Here is a 20,390-nt window from a genome sequence, read left to right as displayed (position 1 = left end):
TATGTAACAACCATTGACTTTATGTATGACTTACATACTGGGTAACAACAACGCTTATGAATGATCTATGTGTGTGTGTGCGTGTGTTTGTACATTTTATACAGTTTAATTGAAAACCCACCCGATGTCACAGGAAGGCCATAAAGATCATCAAGGACAACAACCACCCGAGCCACTGCCTGTTCACCCCGCTATAAACCTGAAGGCGAGGTCAGTACAGGTGCATCAAAGCTGGGACAGAGAGACTGAAAGACAGCTTCTACCTCAAGGCCATCAGACTGTTAAACAGCCACCACTGACATTGAGTGGCTGCTGCCAACACACTGACTCAACTCCAGCCACTTTAATAATGGGAATTGATGTAAAATATATCACTAGCCACTTTAAACAATGCTACTTAATATAATGTTTACACACCCTCCATTATTTATCTCATATGTATACGTATATACTGTACTCTATATCATCTACTGCATCTTTATGTAATACATGTATCACTAGCCACTTTAAACTATGCCACTTTGTTTACATACTCACCTCATATGTATATACTGTACTCGATACCATCTACTGCATCTTGCCTATGCCGCTCTGTACCATCACTTATTCATACATCTTTATGTACATATTATTTATCCCTTTACACTTGTGTGTGTATAAGGTAGTAGTTTTGGAATTGTTAGTTAGATTACTCGTTGGTTATTACTGCATTGTCGGAACTAGAAGCACAAGCATTTCGCTACACTCGCATTAACATCTGCTAACCATGTGTATGTGACAAATAAAATTGGATTTGATTTGATTTGATTTAAATCAAACGTGGCGACCACTTCAATAGTGGAGAAGCAAAATATATATTGACTAAGTGACGTTTATATGTCTTTGACAGCCAGGTGGGGATTTCAAAAAACCTGATTCATGCCTCAAAGACAGGATCAGTGTGAGTGACACAGAGGCCAGGGCTGAGAGAGAACTCTGACACTCTGTCCAATATCACACATCAAAGAAAAAATATGATAGAACCTACTATAAGCTAAATCAAAGTCGTTTTTAAATTTCACCCATTAGTAGAAAGCAATGTAATTAAGTTATATGACTAATGTCAATGTCACAAATGAGTGTGTTGGATTACAATTTAAATGTTTAAATGTCAATTATGTCCCAGTTTCAATTATACATACAATTAAGGACAGGAACTCCTTTGGGAATATGATTTTCAATTGTGAGGCAATACGCTGTTACTATAGGATAAATGAATGTAACTTCTAATCAAATATATGCATTCCACATTTGGACCAACATCTTTACTGCTTTACATATTCTGACAAGCGCCCTATCATTGGGACAGTTCGTTTTGCATGGCCCGGTGCGCCGGTTGTGTAGAGATTTAATTGAAGGACCAATGGAATGTTACACAAATCCAAACCCTGCTTACCCGGGACACCGGGCCATGTAAAACGAATTTGCCCACTCGTAGACTGTACGTAAAATACTTGAATTGTATTTGTCGATCGTGAGAAGTCCCCCCTCTGAAGTTCTACGGTTGGTGCAATACAAATGGCTTACATTTTTGCCAACCTGATTGGATGAGAAAGCTTTCTGTTTTGGTTGCGTGCCAGTAGTCGTCTGGAAGGGGAGGGGTGCTGTATGACTTCCGGTTTAGGCTGAAATTGACACACAATGAGGAGCAGGGAATAACCTCGCGAAACGCCGCTGTAAATAAATAACGTTAGAAGAATCACTGAAGCCACAGAATCATGGAGAATCAGGTAAAGTGACTTTTGTGTCCCCTCGTGAATCCTGAACTTTTAACGAAAAAATACTAGAAGGCTGTGCCCGGGACAGGAATGAATACCTGGTGCTCGAAAAAATCCTGCTAATCGAACTCATAGTTGGCTCACGAGCTGTGCTAGCTAGCCCCACACTCAATCGCATACATCGGTATTTGACATAGCGAGCTGGCTAACGTTAGCTTAACTCAGCATTGCTAGCTAGCCACACAATCAGACGGGCACACAAAGGGATTTATTGCCTAATTTTGTGTTATGGACGTATATATTGAGAAAGTAAGATGTATAACTTACTCCTTTCCCAGTTTATAACCTAATTTACACGAGCTACTACCTGCGAGCGTTCTCGGCCCTTCGCTAGCTACGTAAATAGCTGCTACAAGACGCCGGTGGAAAGGATTGCTCTTTCCAGGTCTGGGTGGAGGGGAGGGAAGGAGGGGTGTGTATCTAGCGGCGACGAATTGGAATTGAAAAGCGGGAATTACATCACCAGTTTAAAGGCAAAGATTGTGCACTAATGTAGATATTTGAAAATCCTAGAGATACAAATTGTATAACAGCTAGCTGGACACTGGTTGGTTGGGGGAAAACTTATTGAGGAACGTCCATGCATGTCCACATTGACTTCCATAGACAGACATTAGTAGGCCATCTTATTTTTCGAAATATCGTATCGGTAACTCTGACCCACTGTTACTCAAGCTAGGTAGGAGTTTTCATGCTCATCATGATAATGCAAACTCTATTTCCATATCAAATTGACTCATGGAATCCACCTGTGGGAAAATGTCACTGTCCGGTGTTACCCCTTTGAAGCATGCTAACAGTGGAATTCCGTGACGACAAGGAAGGACTAATCGTTTTAGCCGGTTTACCGTGATTACTCAGTGGCAAACAATATAAAGCGGTACACCATCAACAGCCATGAAACACCTAACATAGGAATTGTATTTTTGTACATTTCAAGGTTTGTTTGTATGGGATGTAGACTTTTTAAAATAAATAATCGTATGTCTGAAATCTAGACCATCACAAATTTGCTTTTTGCTAAATTGCCCACTGGCTACATGCCTTATTTCTGGAAATGTGATAAGGAATGCTAATGTACCTTGTTGTGCATCATGACATCTAGTTGTACGATTTGTGCCATATGAAATCACCATTCAATTCACAACAATGCACCAGAGATGGACAGGGTCATAACAGAAAAATGGTGGGATAGTGACATGTTTTATAGTTGGAGTAGACTGGAGTGCGAGCTCTGTAAGGGCTGTGGTATCTGGTGGGCCTGCCCACCTGTACAGAGCTCAAAGTGCTGCAGGTGTGTCCTGTTGTGGTCTGTTGATAGAGTAGTCTGCTGTCTTTGAGCAGCGGAGAAGCAGGTTCTTTTCAGAGGGAGTGCAGTGACATTTGCCAATTTTTTTCTTCTTCTGTGTGCCTCATCAAAGGAGTCTTTCATATGATTTTTCCCCTAGTGGAGATTAACTTGGTTATGAGGGGTGTTATTTTCATGGCACGTGGGGGTTCATTGTTGTGAGACTCTGCTTGTCTGCCAAGTAGGGCATTTCCCTTCAGAATATCCATTTTAGATCAGGGGGAGGGTCACTTGCAACAATAATGGCGGCTCAGTGTATTTTGTTATCTTTCTGTTGTGGCAGGGAAGTGAACCAAAGGAAGTTACTGAACGTCATACTGTTTCCATAAATGTTTAAAATGAATCAAGAATCTTGTATTTTTCCTCCAGTCAATGCCAACCATCTCAGACCTATTTTGTTTGTGATGATCTCGGTGTATGAATGGTTGGTCATCTCTGAGCTGGTTTTTGGTAATGCCAGTGATCCTGGGGAGCTGGTTGGTTGCTGGGAAGGGGCTCAATGGCTGCTGCACTGACCTAGGGTGTGGTAGCGACTGGAGTTTAAGGGCATTACCGCCACAGAATGGCTAGGTGAGATGCTGGGGGGGCTCAGAGTCCCAGACCAGCTCATCTCAATCCTGTCCCCCTAATCCCTCCACTCAGTCACAGCACACAAGGACTGTGGAGAGAAGGTGCCAAATCCCCACATTCTTCAGGCCAGGACATAAAGTGACTTTTCTGTCCCCTCGTCCCTCTCTCTTCCCAATCCCTCTTTAGTAGCTGTCCCGATCGCTGCAGCATGTCATTTGGATGTCCGTTCAACTACTATCATTGTTCTCGGTAACGAATCACAGTCTGTAGTTTCTGATGTGACCATCTCATAAAAAACAACTTTGTTTTCTCAATTGTATCAAATAATTGTAATTTCCATAAACTAAACTGTTTCCTATCTAACCTACTAACTTGCGATGAGTGATCAATTTAAGATGCTAATAGTTGTTTTTGTATGTCTGACCTTGTGTCTGCAGTGCACAGTCCAGGTGAAGCTGGAGCTAGGACATCGAGCCCAGCTAAGGAAGAAAGTAACCTCGGAGGGCTTCACCCATGACTGGATGGTGTTTGTGCGAGGGCCTGAGACGGGAGACATACAACACTTTGTGGAGAAAGTCGTCTTCAGGCTGCACGAGAGCTTCCCCAAACCCAAGAGAGGTGGGTCAGACAAAACACCCTCGCAACAACAGCACTTGCTCGTGCGCAAACACACACACACACACACGTACCTGGCTGAAACTGGTTCTGTGATTACTTTGTTTGTTTTTGTCTGGGGATAGGAGAGGGTATTCACTATGGATGTACAATTCACTGATGCACTTTGGTCCCCGATTCAAATGTTTAAGATACAAGTGCATCGGTCCATGGACCCCGAACCGATCCAAATGTAGCATGCATAGATCAGAAAATCGATTAAAACCTTATGAATCAACAGTTCACACTTTTTTTTATTTTTCTCCTTACATTCTTTCTACCTTCCGAAAATACCTCATATTTTTTGACAACTGATGTGTCCACTCCTTCAGGGTGGAACTGCATGTAACTGTGTTGACGGTCATTGATCTACAGATCATTTTGGATTCCGAACAACCCCAGTCAATATCAGTAGCCTAGTCAAACTGTGCGCTGTGCCCAGCTTTGCACGCTGACCAACGCGAGGTAGATGGCCTGTTCCTGATCTTGCACATCTGCGCGGCACCTTCAGCGTTCAAATAATAAAATGGCTTGCGTGATATTACGCTTTATTAGTTGAGTGACAACCTATGTAATTTGCTAGGTTATTATTATCATCTATGCGCTGTTGAAAATGACGTTTTACCAGAATAAAAGTAAGCTACCGGAGACAACTGTCATCTGACTATAGCCTAACTGCTGACCCTGGCTTAAAATATATTTTATTTTGATCATCATCAGTAATAGTTTTTGTAGTTTTGCTTTAAACAATCCGTGTATATGGTAATTTTTAAATATACATGTTAAAATCGATTATTTCATAACGGGGACAATAATCACTTTTGCAAGGCACATTGGATGGCCGATGCCACAAAAGATCTCACCGTTGAAAACATCCAAATGGTCAAACCCATTTTGATTTTGAGATGGAGGTTGAAATCCAAAGTTGTGCTAGCTATATATTCATTGGCTATGTCATTGCTAATTTGTAAACGATATACAGTATCTTGATACATTACTAGGTCACACTTCCTCTGCAAAAAATACTAGTTAATTAGCGGGTGATGGTGATTTCAGAACCAAAGTGGGGGGGGCAAAAAACAGGCTACATTGTCCCCCCAATCTGGTAGTGGGGTGGTAGATGCCTTATGGCTCAGCTCAGGTGCCTGCATAGTACATACACCATAGACATTGACACACACACAGAAATAATCTCGTACAGATCCAACTCAGAGGCCCAGCTCATGAGCTCCATCAGCAGCAGATTTTTATTTAGAATGGAAAATTAATGTGTTTATGCAACAATTGTTAGTGCATCTATTTGTTCTCTAATCAAACCAAATTGCACCGATTAGTTTCAAAGTAAAATGTATCGGAGCCCATGTATCAAATCGTCTTGAAAGGGAAAGATACACATCCCTAGAATTCACCTTGACAACAGTTTAAATCAATATTGTAAAACGTATTCTACGGTAGCGTGAAGTGCAAACACACAGAAGGCCTTCAGAGCGTTGCCTACTACATCAAGCATGCATGTTGCTCGGTCAGATTTGGTCCATTTGTGCTGAACTTCAATAAACATGATGTGTTCTCCAGACCAGGCACATCTCGTCTCATTAAGTCACTGCAAAGCTCTGGGTCGTTGTCCACGGTCATTATGGTTATTGCACATTATTGCTCCCATAAGCTTTTAGCTTCAGGTTGTAATGACTGACTCTCAATGGGAGGCTGGCACTAGTTCACATTAGCCTTCTAGCAATGGCCATTGATGTTATCCTCCTGAATGTATGTTGATGTGCTGTCGTTGTTTCTGCAGTATGCAAGGAGCCACCATATAAAGTGGAGGAGTCGGGCTATGCAGGGTTCCTCATGCCCATCGAGGTCTACTTCAAGAACAAGGTGAGAGCTCTGTCAGAGCCTCTGTAATGGTACTATGTTAACAGTGTCAATCTATCCCTCAGGATATGGGCCACTGTTGCATGTGATTCCTAATGGATTAGAGTTCCTCTGGTGCTCAAGGCCTTCTCCTGAAATCACATCGGATATAGTTCTCCTACAATGGCTTGTTTATATTATCCGGCACAATCTGTATAAGATGGGTGTTTTCCTGTGGGTCGTTGGTCAATATTCATTTCATTTGGTTGGTATTTAATGTGTCAGTTTTAATTTCCTCAATGGTTCATGTGCTGTTTCTAGTCTGTCATGTGACAGTATTTGTGTGTGTGTGTGTAGACACCAGGTTTAGGTGCCAGTGATACTGGGGCTGTGTGTGACACTGGTCATGCTAGTAGTGGGCCTTTGGCTGCTGGTCTGGCTGGTGTCTTGTCAGCTGTCTGTCTGGCTGAAACTCCTCTTCATGTCACTGTAGCGCCTGTTTTAAAAAGGCCTTCAGTTTATCTGCTGTGAATGTTTTTACTGTGTCCTGTATCTGTAACCCTATGACTCCTGGCATGCTCTGAAAGTGGCGGGTGATCAGAAAGAATCCATTTGTTTACCAAAATGTTCTACTGTTTGCTGAAGTTCTCTCCCATTGTGGAATGTTAGTTCTTATCAGTGTGTGCACTCCAGGTATGCCTCTTATTGACTTGGTCGGGGAATCGCTTATTCTTACTGTTAGCTGATAATATTCTGATAAGGGCTTGGCGGGGCTAATTAGATATGTTCATTATTATTTACAGGAGGAGCCCAAGAAGGTGTGCTTCAACTATGACCTCTTCCTGAACCTGGAGGGGAACCCCCCTGTCAATCACCTGCGCTGTGAGAAGCTCACCTTTAACAACCCCACCCGGGAGTTCAGACGCAAGCTGGTCAAGGCTGGAGGGGTGAGCTGGGGATGGGGTACAGGGTGGATGTGGGATGGGTTAGAATAAGTGGGAAGTGGAATGGCAAGAGGGAATGTTGTTGACGTGTTTCAGGGTTGAATTGAAATTGAATTGGAATTGGTCATACCCCACAGAATGCAGAATTTGAATTGAAGGAAGTGGAATTTAATTCAAACCAATTGAACTAAAACATGAAAGTCTCATTCATTTGACAAATATTTTATCAAAAGGAAATGCCACTTATTAATGCAAAGAATACACACATACCATTTCACATATTAGTTTGATTAGAACGCAAAGATGTCAAACTGTAAAACATTTTTGTCATGAGATGTTACATGGTTCCCTTCTATACTGCAGTGTTTGATCTAATGCATTCTGGGAAATGTATTCTGATATTGAAAAACATTAAGGGAATTATGAATGATTTATAGACAACCCACAACATGATCTTGAAATATTTTCAGACCACTTTAATTATTTGAAATTGTTTTAGGACAATGAGTTTTTAAAATGAAATGTTATGCTTCAAACATACTACATGGTACTGATAACCAAACATTATGTCAAAATTAACATTTATATGGTGATGTGTAGAATAAACAAGCCATTGGAATTTCCTTGAATTAAATTCTACTTCCTTTGAATTCAAATTAAATTCAGCTTTCTGTGGGGTTTGGCCAGTTGAATTTAATTGGAATTAAAGAGCAAATTGCAACTCAATTCAGAATTGAGCCCAACCCTGGTGTGTGTGTTCTCATTATTTTCCCTATTTGTTTGTCTCTCAGGTCATGGTGGTGCCAGAAGGGGCAGAGGCGGTGTCGAGGCCCAGTCCAGACTACCCCATGCTCCCCACCATCCCACTGTCTGCCTTCTCAGACCCCAAGAAGACAAAGACCTCCCATGGATCAAAGGTGAGCAGCACTTCCTAGACTAGTACACTGATAAGAAAGAAGGTGTAGGAATGTGTATAGGATTGCTCAACCAGTCAATACAGCAGAGGGTAGGGAGAGTAGAATACAGTTGAGATAAAGGACGGCAAACCCGTGTGTCTTTTTGTTTCCCAAGCCTTTAATCATATCATGGGATCCTTTCATTAATTCAGCTGGACTTCGCTGCCTACTCTAGGTCACAGTTGATCCCAAATAAACCTGCATGATTACAAACATCCTTTCCTGGTTTAGCATTTACCACCCTGTTGAATTATCATAGTACAACATGGACGATGTTCTGCGTATGGATATGTGCATGCATGTTGTGCCGAGTATGTGATCGGAGTTGAGCGGTTGGAAATCCACGTCCTCTCCAACCGCTCCGCTAAAAAACGCTCCGCGCTCACAGAAGAAAAACTGCTGCTCCAAATTCACTCCATTCATTAAAATCACAATTTAACCAACACCAATCTATTTTTGTGACTACCTGAACCTACCATTTGGTTTTGAAGTATTGAAACCAAACCATATGATTTGAAAAAGTATTTTAATTAACATGAAATGGTGAATGTAAGAAGCGATCATCATTTCAAATAGGTTACATGTCATATTAAACAGCATATAAACACTCTAAATAGGTCAGGAGCCTGACAGGGAGTCTGAGAAGGAATGGAAATGTATTATTTAGGCTGTATTATTTCAATTATCTCAAGGCTATAGCCTATAAAGAAATACTTTTTTAAGCATTTGCGACACACTAGGCAGGTAAGGAGTCAAGGACATTAAGCACTCAGCATTTAAACAACATTTAGTTGTATGAAATCATAGTCTATAAATTGCGCATATAGGCTGTGACTTAGAATTAAATAGAAATTAAATGAAAAATGCCTTATTAGGCTCAGTCTACAGGACCTCTTTTAATTCATTTTTAGAAACACGAGTTTGGCCAGAGTCTGGTTTCAGGCTCATGTGATGGTGCCTGGAGAGCAGGCCAGTAGCGAAGAACATCCACTCCTCACTTGCAAATCCACTGGGGATGCTAAACACCCCTTTGGCCATTCTTGCTGGGCAGGGATGCAGAGTTGTTATTTTCTATAGGTAGGCCTAAAGGTTTTTAGGCTAAATAACCCAATCAAAACAGAAAGCTAATTGAAAGTTGCCAGGCCAATTGCACCAAAATCAATTATGGCCTATTGTGTAGATAATAGAACAGCAATAAAGGAAACTTTTAAGAGATTCAATTTTTAGTTTATAAATACTTTGCTACAATGACACACTTAATTAGCTACCCACCTTGTTCCTTTCTTTTAGCATGTGCACATAGTAAGTACACCATCGTGCTTTCGGGTTATGTGTATTTTCAGAAGTCCACAATGATTCTTTAGTTGTTGACATTACATCACCGCACTCCCTCTTTTGCTTTTGGCCACCTTGATTTTGCACCTGTTTGTTTGATCTGTTTCTTTATGAAAATATTTTTAGCGAACTCCGTGACAGTAGCTAAAGCAAGGGTCTATAGCATCACACAAGTAGACTACAAATGCATGCTGGGCCGGGAAGGCCCTAAGCTCGTGAAGTGAGCTCTATTGGAGTGAAATTGGAGCGGGCAGGAAGGTTGATGCGCCAGCATTTGGGAATATTGCTCCGCGCTCCAGTCAAATTGGGGATGCTCCTCGCACTGCTCTGCTCACATACAGTGGGCAAAAAAGTATTTAGTCAGCCACCAATTGTGCAAGTTCTCCCACTTAAAAAGATGAGAGAGGCCTGTAATTTTCATCATAGGTACACTTCAACTATGACAGACAAAATGAGAAAAAAAATCCAGAAAATCACATTGTAGGATTTTTAATGAATTTATTTGCAAATTATGGTGGAAAATAAGTATTTGGTCACCGACAAACAAACAAGATTTCTGGCTCTCACAGACCTGTAACTTCTTCTTTAAGAGGCTCCTCTGTCCTCCACTCGTTACCTGTATTAATGGCACCTGTTTGAACTTGTTATCAGTATAAAAGACACCTGTCCACAACCTCAAACAGTCACACTCCAAACTCCACTATGGCCAAGACCAAAGAGCTGTCAAAGGACACCAGAAACAAAATTGTAGACCTGCACCAGGCTGGGAAGACTGAATCTGCAATAAGCAAGCAGCTTGGTTTGAAGAAATCAACTGTGGGAGCAATTATTAGGAAATGGAAGACCACTGATAATCTCCCTCGATCTGGGGCTCCACGCAAAATCTCACCCTGTGGGGTCAAAATGATCACAAGAACAGTGAGCAAAAATCCCAGAACCACACGGGGGGACCTAGTGAATGACCTGCAGAGAGCTGGGACCAAAGTAACAAAGCCTACCATCAGTAACACACTATGCCGCCAGGGACTCAAATCCTGCAGTGCCAGACGTGTCCCCCTGCTTAAGCCAATACATGTCCAGGCCTGTCTGAAGTTTGCTAGAGAGCATTTGGATGATCCAGAAGAAGATTGGGAGAATGTCATATGGTCAGATGAAACCAAAATATAACTTTTTGGTAAAAACTCATCTCTTTGTGTTTGGAGGACAATGAATGCTGAGTTGCATCCAAAGAACACCATACCTCTGTGAAGCATGGGGGTGGAAACATCATGCTTTGGGGCTGTTTTTCTGCAAAGGGACCAGGACGACTGATCCGTGTAAAGGAAAGAATGAATGGGGCCATGTATCGTGATATTTTGAGTGAAAACCTCCTTCCATGAGCAAGGGCATTGAAGATGAAACGTGGCTGGGTCTTTCAGCATGACAATGATCCCAAACACACCGCCGGGCAACGAAGGAGTGGCTTCGTAAGAAGCATTTCAAGGTCCTGGAGTGGCCTAGCCAGTCTCCAGATCTCAACCCCATAGAAAATCTTTGGAGGGAGTTGAAAGTCCGTGCCCAGCAACATTCCCAAAACATCACTGCTCTAGAGGAGATCTGCATGGAGGAATGGGCCAAAATACCAGCAACAGTGTGTGAAAACCTTGTGAAGACTTACAGAAAATGTTTGACCTCTGTCATTGCCAACAAAGGGTATATAACAAAGTATTGAGAAACTTTTGTTATTGACCAAATACTTATTTTCCACCATAATTTGCAAATAAATAAATTAAAAATCCTACAATGTGATTTTCTGGATTTTTTTTCTCATTTTGTCTGTCATAGTTGAAGTGTACCTATGATGAAAATTACAGGCCTCTCTCATATTTTTAAGTGGGAGAGCTTGCACAATTGGTGGCTGACTAAATGCTTTTTTGCCCCACTGTACAATGTTAGTCCTTCAGTGGGCCTTTGGCTAAGTGCATTGACAGTAGAGTGATTATCAGCTCAGTTATGATGCTTCCACTCAGATCTTTCTTTGCTGACAATCAAGAAATATGTGGCGGAGCACCTGCATGAATGGCCCATACTTTATTGTATATATTTACAGCCCAGCACCTAATTGAATAGGGATGTGAGTTTGATATCATGTGTACTTGTCCCTGTCTTTAGGAGCCCAGTAAAGAGGGCAGTGGAGGTAGCAATAAAGGGCCCAAGCCCCACAAGCTGACCAAGGAGCACCGCGAACGCCCCCGTAAAGACTCTGAGAGCAAGGCGGGGTCCAAGGGTGACAGCGACCGCGACGGCGGAGGAGGGGGCAGCAGCAAGAGCGCCCGCGAGCCCTCCTCGTCCAAGAAGCCAGCAGAGATCAAAGTCAAAGATGAGGGCAAGGTCCTTCCCAAGGCCGCCTTCAAAGAGCCCAAACTCACCCTGAAGGAGGCCAAGATGGAGGGCATGTCCCCCAAAGGAGGGGGGGGAGGGGGTGGTGGGGGAGGAGGAGGGGGCCCGCTGGAGTCCAAAGGCCCCGGGAAGCGGCCCTCCACTGTGGAGTCTCCCAAACCCAGTGCCAAGAAGCAGAAGAAGAGCAGCTCAGAGGGATCTAAAGGGGCAGCTGCAGGGCCCTTCACCGGAGCCTCTCCCCGGGTCTCCTCATCGTCTGCAGCCGCCCCTGGCTACCCAGAGAAGAAACCCCCCAAGGAGAAGGGTCGTTGGCCCAAGGGCAGCAAGGCCGACACCCAGGAGGTCAAGGAGCCCAAGAAGCTGCCTGAGTCTGACGACTCCAACTCTGAGGATGAAGCCTCATCCAAATCAGAGCAGTCAGCCCCCTCCAGTCCCTCTAACTCAAGCTCCAGTTCTGATTCCAGCTCAGAATCTGACTTTGAGCCTGGACAGAAACAAGGCCAAGGTAAGCCTATCATTCTCTAGACAGATAACATGGGATTTACACATCCACTGGAGAGGACATTCTGACACATTGGTTGTCTTTATTGGGCATGGTTTGTGATTTAATGTAGGAATGTTACTGTTGCTAATTATTATAATATTTTTTTAATATCCCTCTATAGGGATATTAATATAGCTATTCAGATGTTTAATTGATGGTTGTGTTGCGTCAAATATGTGCATTTAGAAAATGTTCTCTGTTAACCTCTTGAGCTTACTTGAGACGCAGACGTCTCACCTAGAGCTCTAGAAATGCACATGCGCGACGCTATATGCTAATGGTATTAGTTAAAACGCAAACGTTCATTAAAATACACATGTTTGGTATTAAAATAAAGCTACAGTCATTGTGAATCTAGCCACCGTGTCAGATTTTTAAAATGCTTTTCGGCGAAAGCATGAGAAGCTATTATCTGATAGCATGCAACACCCCAAAAGACCCGTAGGGGATGTAAACAAAAGAATTAGCATAGTCGGCGCTACACAAACCGCACAATAAAATATAAAACATTAATTACCTTTGACCATCTTCTTTCTTTGCACACCTTGATGTCCCATAATCAATACTGGGTCTTTTTTGGATTAAATCGGTCCATATATAGCCTAGATATCGATCTATGAAGACTGTGTGGAAAACGGAAAAAAAAGCGTTTCATAACGTAACGTCATTTTTAAAAGTTAAAAATTCGACGATAAACTTTCACAAAACACCTCGAAATACCTTTCTAATGCAACTTTAGGTATAACTACACGTTAATAAGCTATAAAAATCATCAGGAGGCGATGTAAATTCGATAGCCTGCCGTGTGGAAAAATGTCCGGAGAAAAGGCAGACAATGCCTCGGGTCGGTGGTCGGAGAGAATCGGTTCCCTTTGGGCGGATCTACCAAGAATCAATTCAGATTCAAATGAGGAGACTCTATAGATCCTGTGGTAGCTGTAGGTACTGCAAGCTTGGCCTAATATATTACGGTTCACCTTTAACAATTCATGGGAGTGGCGCATGGATACTTTTTTCCATCTCCAGTGATCAGATTTTCCTGCGCTTTTCGATGAAACAGACGTTCTGTTATAGTCACAGCCGTGATTTAAACAGTTTTGGAAACGTCTGAGTGTTTTCTATCCACACATACTAATCATATGCATATACTATATTCCTGGCCTGAGTAGCAGGACGCCAAAATGTTGCGCGATTTTTAACAGAATTTCCGAAAAGTAGGGGGAAGCTTAAGAAGTTTTAACGGTGTGTACTTACTCTAGGCCCACTGCGCTCTATGGTGGAGGACCTACAGTCAGAGGAGTCAGATGACGACAGCAGCTCTGAGGAAGGGACGCCTGTCAAGACCAACCCGCCCAACCGTGACTCACGGTAAGTCTCTCTCAATTTCTCACTCTTTACATTACTGTGTCATAGACCTCTGATGCTTCTGTAGTTATGTAATTTTCACCAGTTCGTCTACTCCTTAGGAAATTAGCATTGCTTGGCTGTTAATGTTTGTGGCGTTATGAAACAGTGTGCCCGTATGTCTCTAGCAAATAAGCACGTGTTAGCTGTTCTTTATAGATGTTACTTTAAAGATTTTAATCATTTGAGCTGCAAACAACAATTGGAATTCTTAATCCTTTTGCAAAACGTGTGCCCACCCGCCACCTATATACACAGGCTCCCTGTGCTAAATAGGGCGCAATGAGAGCTTTCTGCCTCTGTTCCCTGTCAGACTGAGCCTGGACAGTGAGAGTGACAGCAGTGACGGCTCGCACCGCCCCAGTCGAGACCCGGTGCCACCTCCACAGAAACACAGCTCCTCCAATAACAAGGTAAAGCACGGCTCCCCCGGTAACGAGGTAAAGCACGGCTCCCCGGTAACGAGGTAAAGCACGGCTCCCCCGGTAACGAGGTAAAGCACGGCTCCCCGGTAACGAGGTAAAGCACGGCTCCCCGGTAACGAGGTAAAGCACGGCTCCCCGGTAACGAGGTAAAGCACGGCTCCCCGGTAACGAGGTAAAGCACGGCTCCCCGGTAACGAGGTAAAGCACGGCTCCCCGGTAACGAGGTAAAGCACGGCTCCCCGGTAACGAGGTAAAGCACGGCTCCCCGGTAACGAGGTAAAGCACGGCTCCCCGGTAACGAGGTAAAGCACGGCTCCCCCGGTAACGAGGTAAAGCACGGCTCCCCGGTAACGAGGTAAAGCACGGCTCCCCGGTAACGAGGTAAAGCACGGCTCCCCCGGTAACGAGGTAAAGCACGGCTCCCCCGGTAACGAGGTAAAGCACGGCTCCTCTAATCTCTCCCAGGACTGGACTGTTTTCTCAGTCTCCATTGTCGCTCCAGATTTCTAATTCTATTGTTTCTCCTTTGACAAAATCGGCATCATTAAAGGTGCTAACGAGGCCTCCCAGGTGTCGCAGTGGTTAAGGGCGCTGTACTGCAGCGCCAGCTGTGCCATCAGAGACTCTGGGTTCGCCCCCAGGCTCTGTCGTAACCGGCCGCGACCGGGAGGTCCGTGGGGCGACGCACAATTGGCCTAGCGTCGTCCGGGTTAGGAAGGGCTTGGCCGGTAGGGATATCCTTGTCTCATCGCGCACCAGCGACTCCTGTGGTAGGCCGGGCGCAGTGCGCGCTAACCAAGGTTGCCAGGTGCACGGTGTTTCCTCCGACACATTGGTGTGGCTGGCTTCCGGGTTGGATGCGCGCTGTGTTAAGAAGCAGTGCGGCTTGGTTGGGTTGTGTATCGGAGGACGCATGACTTTCAACCTTCGTCTCTCCCGAGCCCGTATGAGAGTTGTAGCAATGAGACAAGACAGTAGCTACTAAAAAAATTGCATACCACGAAATTGGGGAGAAAAGTGTTTAAAATTCAAAACAACAACAAAAAAAACAAAAAAAGGTGCTAACATTACAAATTGGATTTTAGAGAATTTTTGCATTGTAGTTTCAGAAAACATCCATAATATATCTGCCACTAATAGTGGATGCCGCTCCGGCGGGAGAAATCAATAAGCAAATTTCACAGCCAATAACAACACTGACGGGTAGTAATAATGTGAAACACTATCATTCCACTATTAGCGCCAGCTATAATATGGACATTGTCAGAAGTTACAATGTAGAAATTCAGTTATAAGTTCTATGTGTAGCACCTTTGAATATTTAATTTCTCCTTCAACCTGGTATTTAAAAAAAGATATAAATTCAGCCAAAAACGAAATGTCCTACTGTCAACTGCGTTTATTTTCAGCAAACTTAACATGTAAATATTTGTATGAACATAACAAGATTCAACAACTGAGTCATAAACTGAACAAGTTCCACAGACATGTGACTAACAGAAATGGAATAATGTGTCCCTGAACAAAGGGGGGGTCAAAATCAAAAGTAACAGTCAATATCTGGTGTGGCCACCAGCTGCATAAAGTACTGCAGTGCATCTCCTCCTCATGGACTGCACCAGATTTGCCAGTTCTTGCTGTGAGATGTTACCCCACTCTTCCACCAAGGCACCTGAAAGTTCCTGGACATTTCTGGGGGGAATGTCCCTAGCCCTCACCCTCCGATCCAACAGGTACCAGACGTACTCAATGAGATTGAGATCCGGGCTCTTCGCTGGCCATGGCAGAACACTGACATTCCTGTCTTGCAGGAAATCACACACAGAACGAGCAGTATGTCTGGTGGCATTGTCATTCTGGAGGGTCATGTCAGGATGAGCCTGCAGGTAAGGTACCAGATGAGGGAGGAGGATGTCTTCTCTGTAACGCATAGCGTTGAAATTGCCTGCAATGACGACAAGCGCAGTCCGATGATGCTGTGACACACCGCCCCTGACCATGACGGACCCTCTACCTCCAAATCCATCCCGCTCCAGGCCGCGGTGTAACGCTCATTCCTTCGAAAGAAAAAGGTGAATCCAACCATCACCCTTGGTGAGACAAAACCGCGACTCGTCAGTGAAGAGCACTTTTTCCAGTCCTGTCTGGTCCAGCAACGGTGGGTTTGTGCCCATAGGCGATGTTGTCGGTGATGTCTGGTGAAGACCTGCCTCACAACCGGCCTACAAGCCCTCAGTCTAGCCTCTCTCAGCCTATTGCGGACAGTCTGAGCACTGATAGAGGGATTGTGCGTTCGTGGTGTAACTCTGGCAGTTGTTGTTGCCATCCTGTACCTGTCCCGCAGGTGTGATGTTCGGATGTACCGATCTTGTGCAGGTGTTGTTACACGTGGTCTGCCACTGCGAGGACGATCAGCTGTCCGTCCTCTCTCCCTGTAGCTCTGTCTTAGGCATCTCACAGTACGGACATTGCAATTTATTGCCCTGGCCACATCTGCAGTCCTCATACCTCCTTGCAGCATGCCTAAGGCATGTTCACACAGATGAGCAGGGACCCTGGGCATCTTTCTTTTGGTGTTTTTCAGAGTCAGTAGAAAGGCCTCTTTAGTGTCCTACGTTTTCATAACTGTGACCTTAATTTCTTACCGTCTGTAAGCTGTTAGTGCTTTAACGACTGTTCCACAGGTGCATGTTCATTAATTGTTTATGGTTCATTGAACAAGCATGGGAAACAGTGTTAAAACCCTTTACAATGAAGATTTGTGAAGTTATTTGGATTTTTACAAATTGTCTTTGAAAGACAGGTCCTAAAAAAGGGATGTTTCTTTTTTTGCTGAGCTAATATATATTTACTTATTTATTTAACCTTTTATTTAACCAAGCAAGTCAGTTAAGAAAAAAATCTTATTCACAATTGACGGTATTCACAACATGGTAGCAGCACAAAACAGGGCACAGACAACAGCACAAAGGTCAAGAAGGTAGAGACAACAATACATCACACAAAGCAGCCACAACTGTCAGTAAGAGTGTCCATGATTGAGTCTTTGAATGAAGAGATTGAGAGAACCTCTGCACATGTACTTTGTTGATGTTTGGGTTATTACCAGCAGTTATCATTGATGGCTAAGCAGTGTGTAACAGCAGACCATCCTTCCCATTCTGATCTCTGTTTATCTGCTTTCCACTCTTTCTTCCATTTCTCTGTCTCTGTGTTCCGTCTCCCTCTGAGCAGGTCTTGGGTAGGAAGAGCCCAGACATCTGCAGCCGCCCAGAGAAGGTGCTGAAGAAAGGATACGAGAAGGTAGGAAGGGTAAATAATCACAGTTTTACATTACCGTTGTTTCTTATTTTTGTGTTCAAACATCTGTTTTAAGTGGTTATATTACCAGTGTAGTGTTCAAATTCTACAATACTGCTCTATCACCACTATTATAGATATATCACTACCAGCTCACCACTCCACACATTCCTGGTGTAAAACTGCAGTAGAAAACACTGGTTAATCAGTAATCATATACCTAATAGTAGACTAAAGGAGTGCTCCACTAACCACAAACTCCCTTCTCTTCCTGTTCTCCAGGCCTACACAGAGGAGCTGGTGGATCTCCACCGCAGACTGATGGCTCTGAGGGAGCGCAACGTCCTACAGCAGGTATGGAGAAATGAATAGCCGTGTGTGTGGTCAGGTGTATACATGTTACAAAACATACTTTTCCATCACACTATCAGGCCACGCTATTGTGTTGTCATCAATGTGAATTTGTAGACATCTAAGTACTCTCCTCTCCTTAGATAGTGAATCTTATCGAGGAGACGGGGCACTTCAACGTGACCAACACCACCTTTGACTTTGACCTGTTCTCTCTGGACGAGACGACCGTCCGCAAACTACAGAGCTACCTGGAGGACACAGCAACGTGACAGCAAGCCCGTAGCGCAGTCCCTGGACCCCCACTGGGGGGGAGTAGTAACAGAAGCTACAGCCACACACCAGACAGAGCTAAACCACAGAACAACAACAGAACACACACTTTCACTTGTCGCTGGAGAAGAACAGAGGAACAGGGTGAGGGGAGGAGAGAGGTCAGAGTAAGAGAGAGCAGCTATGCCACTGTCCCTCTAACCTGGACTGGAGTGGAGGACAGGACTAGGAGCTGGCCTGTCTGGACTGGATCTGGCAGGAGACGTATTATATATGTTTCTTGTGGAGAACAGCACAGCAGCCTGTGTGCAGAACTGTGGAATGCGACCACTCTACTCTCCCTGCCCTCCCCCCTCACTTCTAGCCTTTGCAAACCCAATACTTCCCCCCTCTATCTCCTCCCTCCCCACTCACACTCCCTTAGTCGACACAACACCCCTCCCCCTCCTCTCAGCTGGAGTTCATTTCTCTGTAGGAATTTTCCGCTCTAGGTGAGTGGGTGTGTGTCTGGGTGTGTGTCTGGGTGTGTGTCTGGGTGTGTGTCTGGGTGTGTGTGTCTGGGTGGGTGTGTGTGTCTGGGTGGGTGTGTGTGTGTCTGGGTGGGTGTGTGTGTGTCTGGGTGAGTGTGTGTGTCTGGGTGAGTGTGGGTGTCTGGGTGAGTGTGGGTGTGTGTGTGTCTGGGTGAGTGTGGGTGTGTGTGTGTCTGGGTGAGTGGGTGTGGGTGTCTGGGTGAGTGGGTGTGTGTGTGTCTGGGTGAGTGGGTGTGTGTGTGTGTGTCTGGGTGAGTGGGTGGGTGTGTGTGTCTGGGTGAGTGGTGGGTGGGTGTGTGTGTCTGGGTGAGTGAGTGGGTGTGTGTGTGTGTGTGTCTGGGTGAGTGAGTGGGTGTGTGTGTGTGTGTGTGTGGGTGTGTGTGTGGTGTGTGTGTCTGGGTGTGTGTGTGTGTGTGTCTGGGTGAGTGTGTCTGGGTGTGTGGGTGTGTCTGGGTGGGTGAGTGTGTCTGGGTGTGTGAGTGTGTCTGGGTGTGTGTGTGTCTGGGTGTGGGGGTGTGTGTGTCTGGGTGAGTGGGGGTGTGTGTGTCTGGGTGAGTGGGGGTGTGTGTGTGTCTGGGTGAGTGGGGGTGTGTGTGTCTGGGTGAGTGGGGGGTGTGTGTCTGGGTGAGTCTGGGTGTGTCTCTGGGTGAGTGTGTGTGTGTCTGGGGGTGTGTGTGTCTGGGTGAGTCTGGGTGAGTGTGTGTGTGTGTGTCTGTGTCTGGGTGAGTGAGTGTGTGTCTGGGTGAGTGTCTGGGTGAGTATTTCAGAGGTTTTAGGGGGATGATATCTTTGGTTAGTGACTCTTTAAGCTTGAGCACAAGCAACAGCCCTTAAACACACACACACTGTGAGAGGCATTTGGGTCCCATTCCAGAGTGTCTTCACACATGCAGGTACTAAGTTGTGTACGGGCCTGTTGGTGGTAGTGTGTTTTAGATGGGGTTCATCTCTTGTCTGTTCAGTTTCCCTTCACTTCCTCTTTGAAAGCTGAACCTCGACACCCCCTCCTCCCCTCTTCTATCTTGATGTGCATGAAAGGGCTCAATTTCTGGGGAAAGGATCATTTCTGAATTGCCTTTTTAGTGGTGGGGGGTAAAAAGCCGTGACAAGTAGCCATAGTCTCCCAGATCCAAGAAAAAAAAAGGGGCCACGCTTTTTTACATTTAATTTTTGTACTGATACGTTTGGAGTATTTTTGGGATTGCATTCCAGATACCTGTGAGCTATGAATGTATTCCTGTTCATTTTCTAGGGCTAGCAACAAATCTACTATCCTCTTAGTGCCTTTTATGTCTGTCCACTGACACTGGTTAAAGAGCAAAGTCCTTCCTCTGACTAAATGTTAATTGGGAAGCCTGAAACTCCAGTTTTGTCTTAACAGTGCCCTCTCTTGAAATCAGTTGATGCTCCTCGTGCGGTTTGTCTGCAGATTTGAAGCTTCTTCCAGGGATCTATCTCTGCTGTTATAAGGAACATAAGCCTTCCAGAAATCCTAAGACACTGTGCATTAGCAGTGGTCCTTTAGGGATGTTCAGGCGTCTTCTCCAAATGATTGCCTTTTCTTTCCAGATCTTAATATGAATGGTTGTATAGCTCATGTTCTGTTGTCTGAGCTGTAGTTTTCTATGGAAAGGGGCTGTGCCAGACCAGACATATCATTATGGAAATGGACAGTGCCAGACCAGGCCTATCATTATGGAAAGGGA

At 44.5% G+C, this 20,390-nt stretch overlaps 1 protein-coding gene across 2 annotated transcripts; it reads left to right on the top strand.

Annotated features, from left to right (window-relative positions):
• The first annotated feature begins 1,633 nt into the window (after positions 1–1,633).
• LOC112241975 (protein ENL) lies at positions 1,634–18,720 on the top strand. Of its 2 annotated transcripts, none has more exons than XM_024410056.2 (11): positions 1,634–1,769; positions 4,173–4,353; positions 6,185–6,267; positions 7,047–7,190; positions 7,979–8,104; positions 11,630–12,362; positions 13,661–13,769; positions 14,119–14,218; positions 17,465–17,533; positions 17,813–17,884; positions 18,025–18,720. In XM_024410056.2, exons 1-11 carry the CDS (start codon positions 1,758–1,760, stop codon positions 18,151–18,153), a joined length of 1,758 nt encoding a protein of 585 aa, XP_024265824.1. In that variant the 5' UTR covers positions 1,634–1,757; the 3' UTR covers positions 18,154–18,720. The 2 variants fall into 2 exon arrangements, with proteins under 2 accessions (XP_024265824.1, XP_024265773.1); XM_024410005.2 differs by having other exon boundaries at positions 17,465–17,542.
• The last annotated feature ends 1,670 nt before the right edge of the window (positions 18,721–20,390 follow it).

This window comes from Oncorhynchus tshawytscha, linkage group LG01 (assembly GCF_018296145.1).
Source record: "Oncorhynchus tshawytscha isolate Ot180627B linkage group LG01, Otsh_v2.0, whole genome shotgun sequence".
NCBI lineage: Eukaryota > Metazoa > Chordata > Actinopteri > Salmoniformes > Salmonidae > Oncorhynchus > Oncorhynchus tshawytscha.
This window is presented reverse-complemented; position numbering and strand designations above follow the sequence as displayed.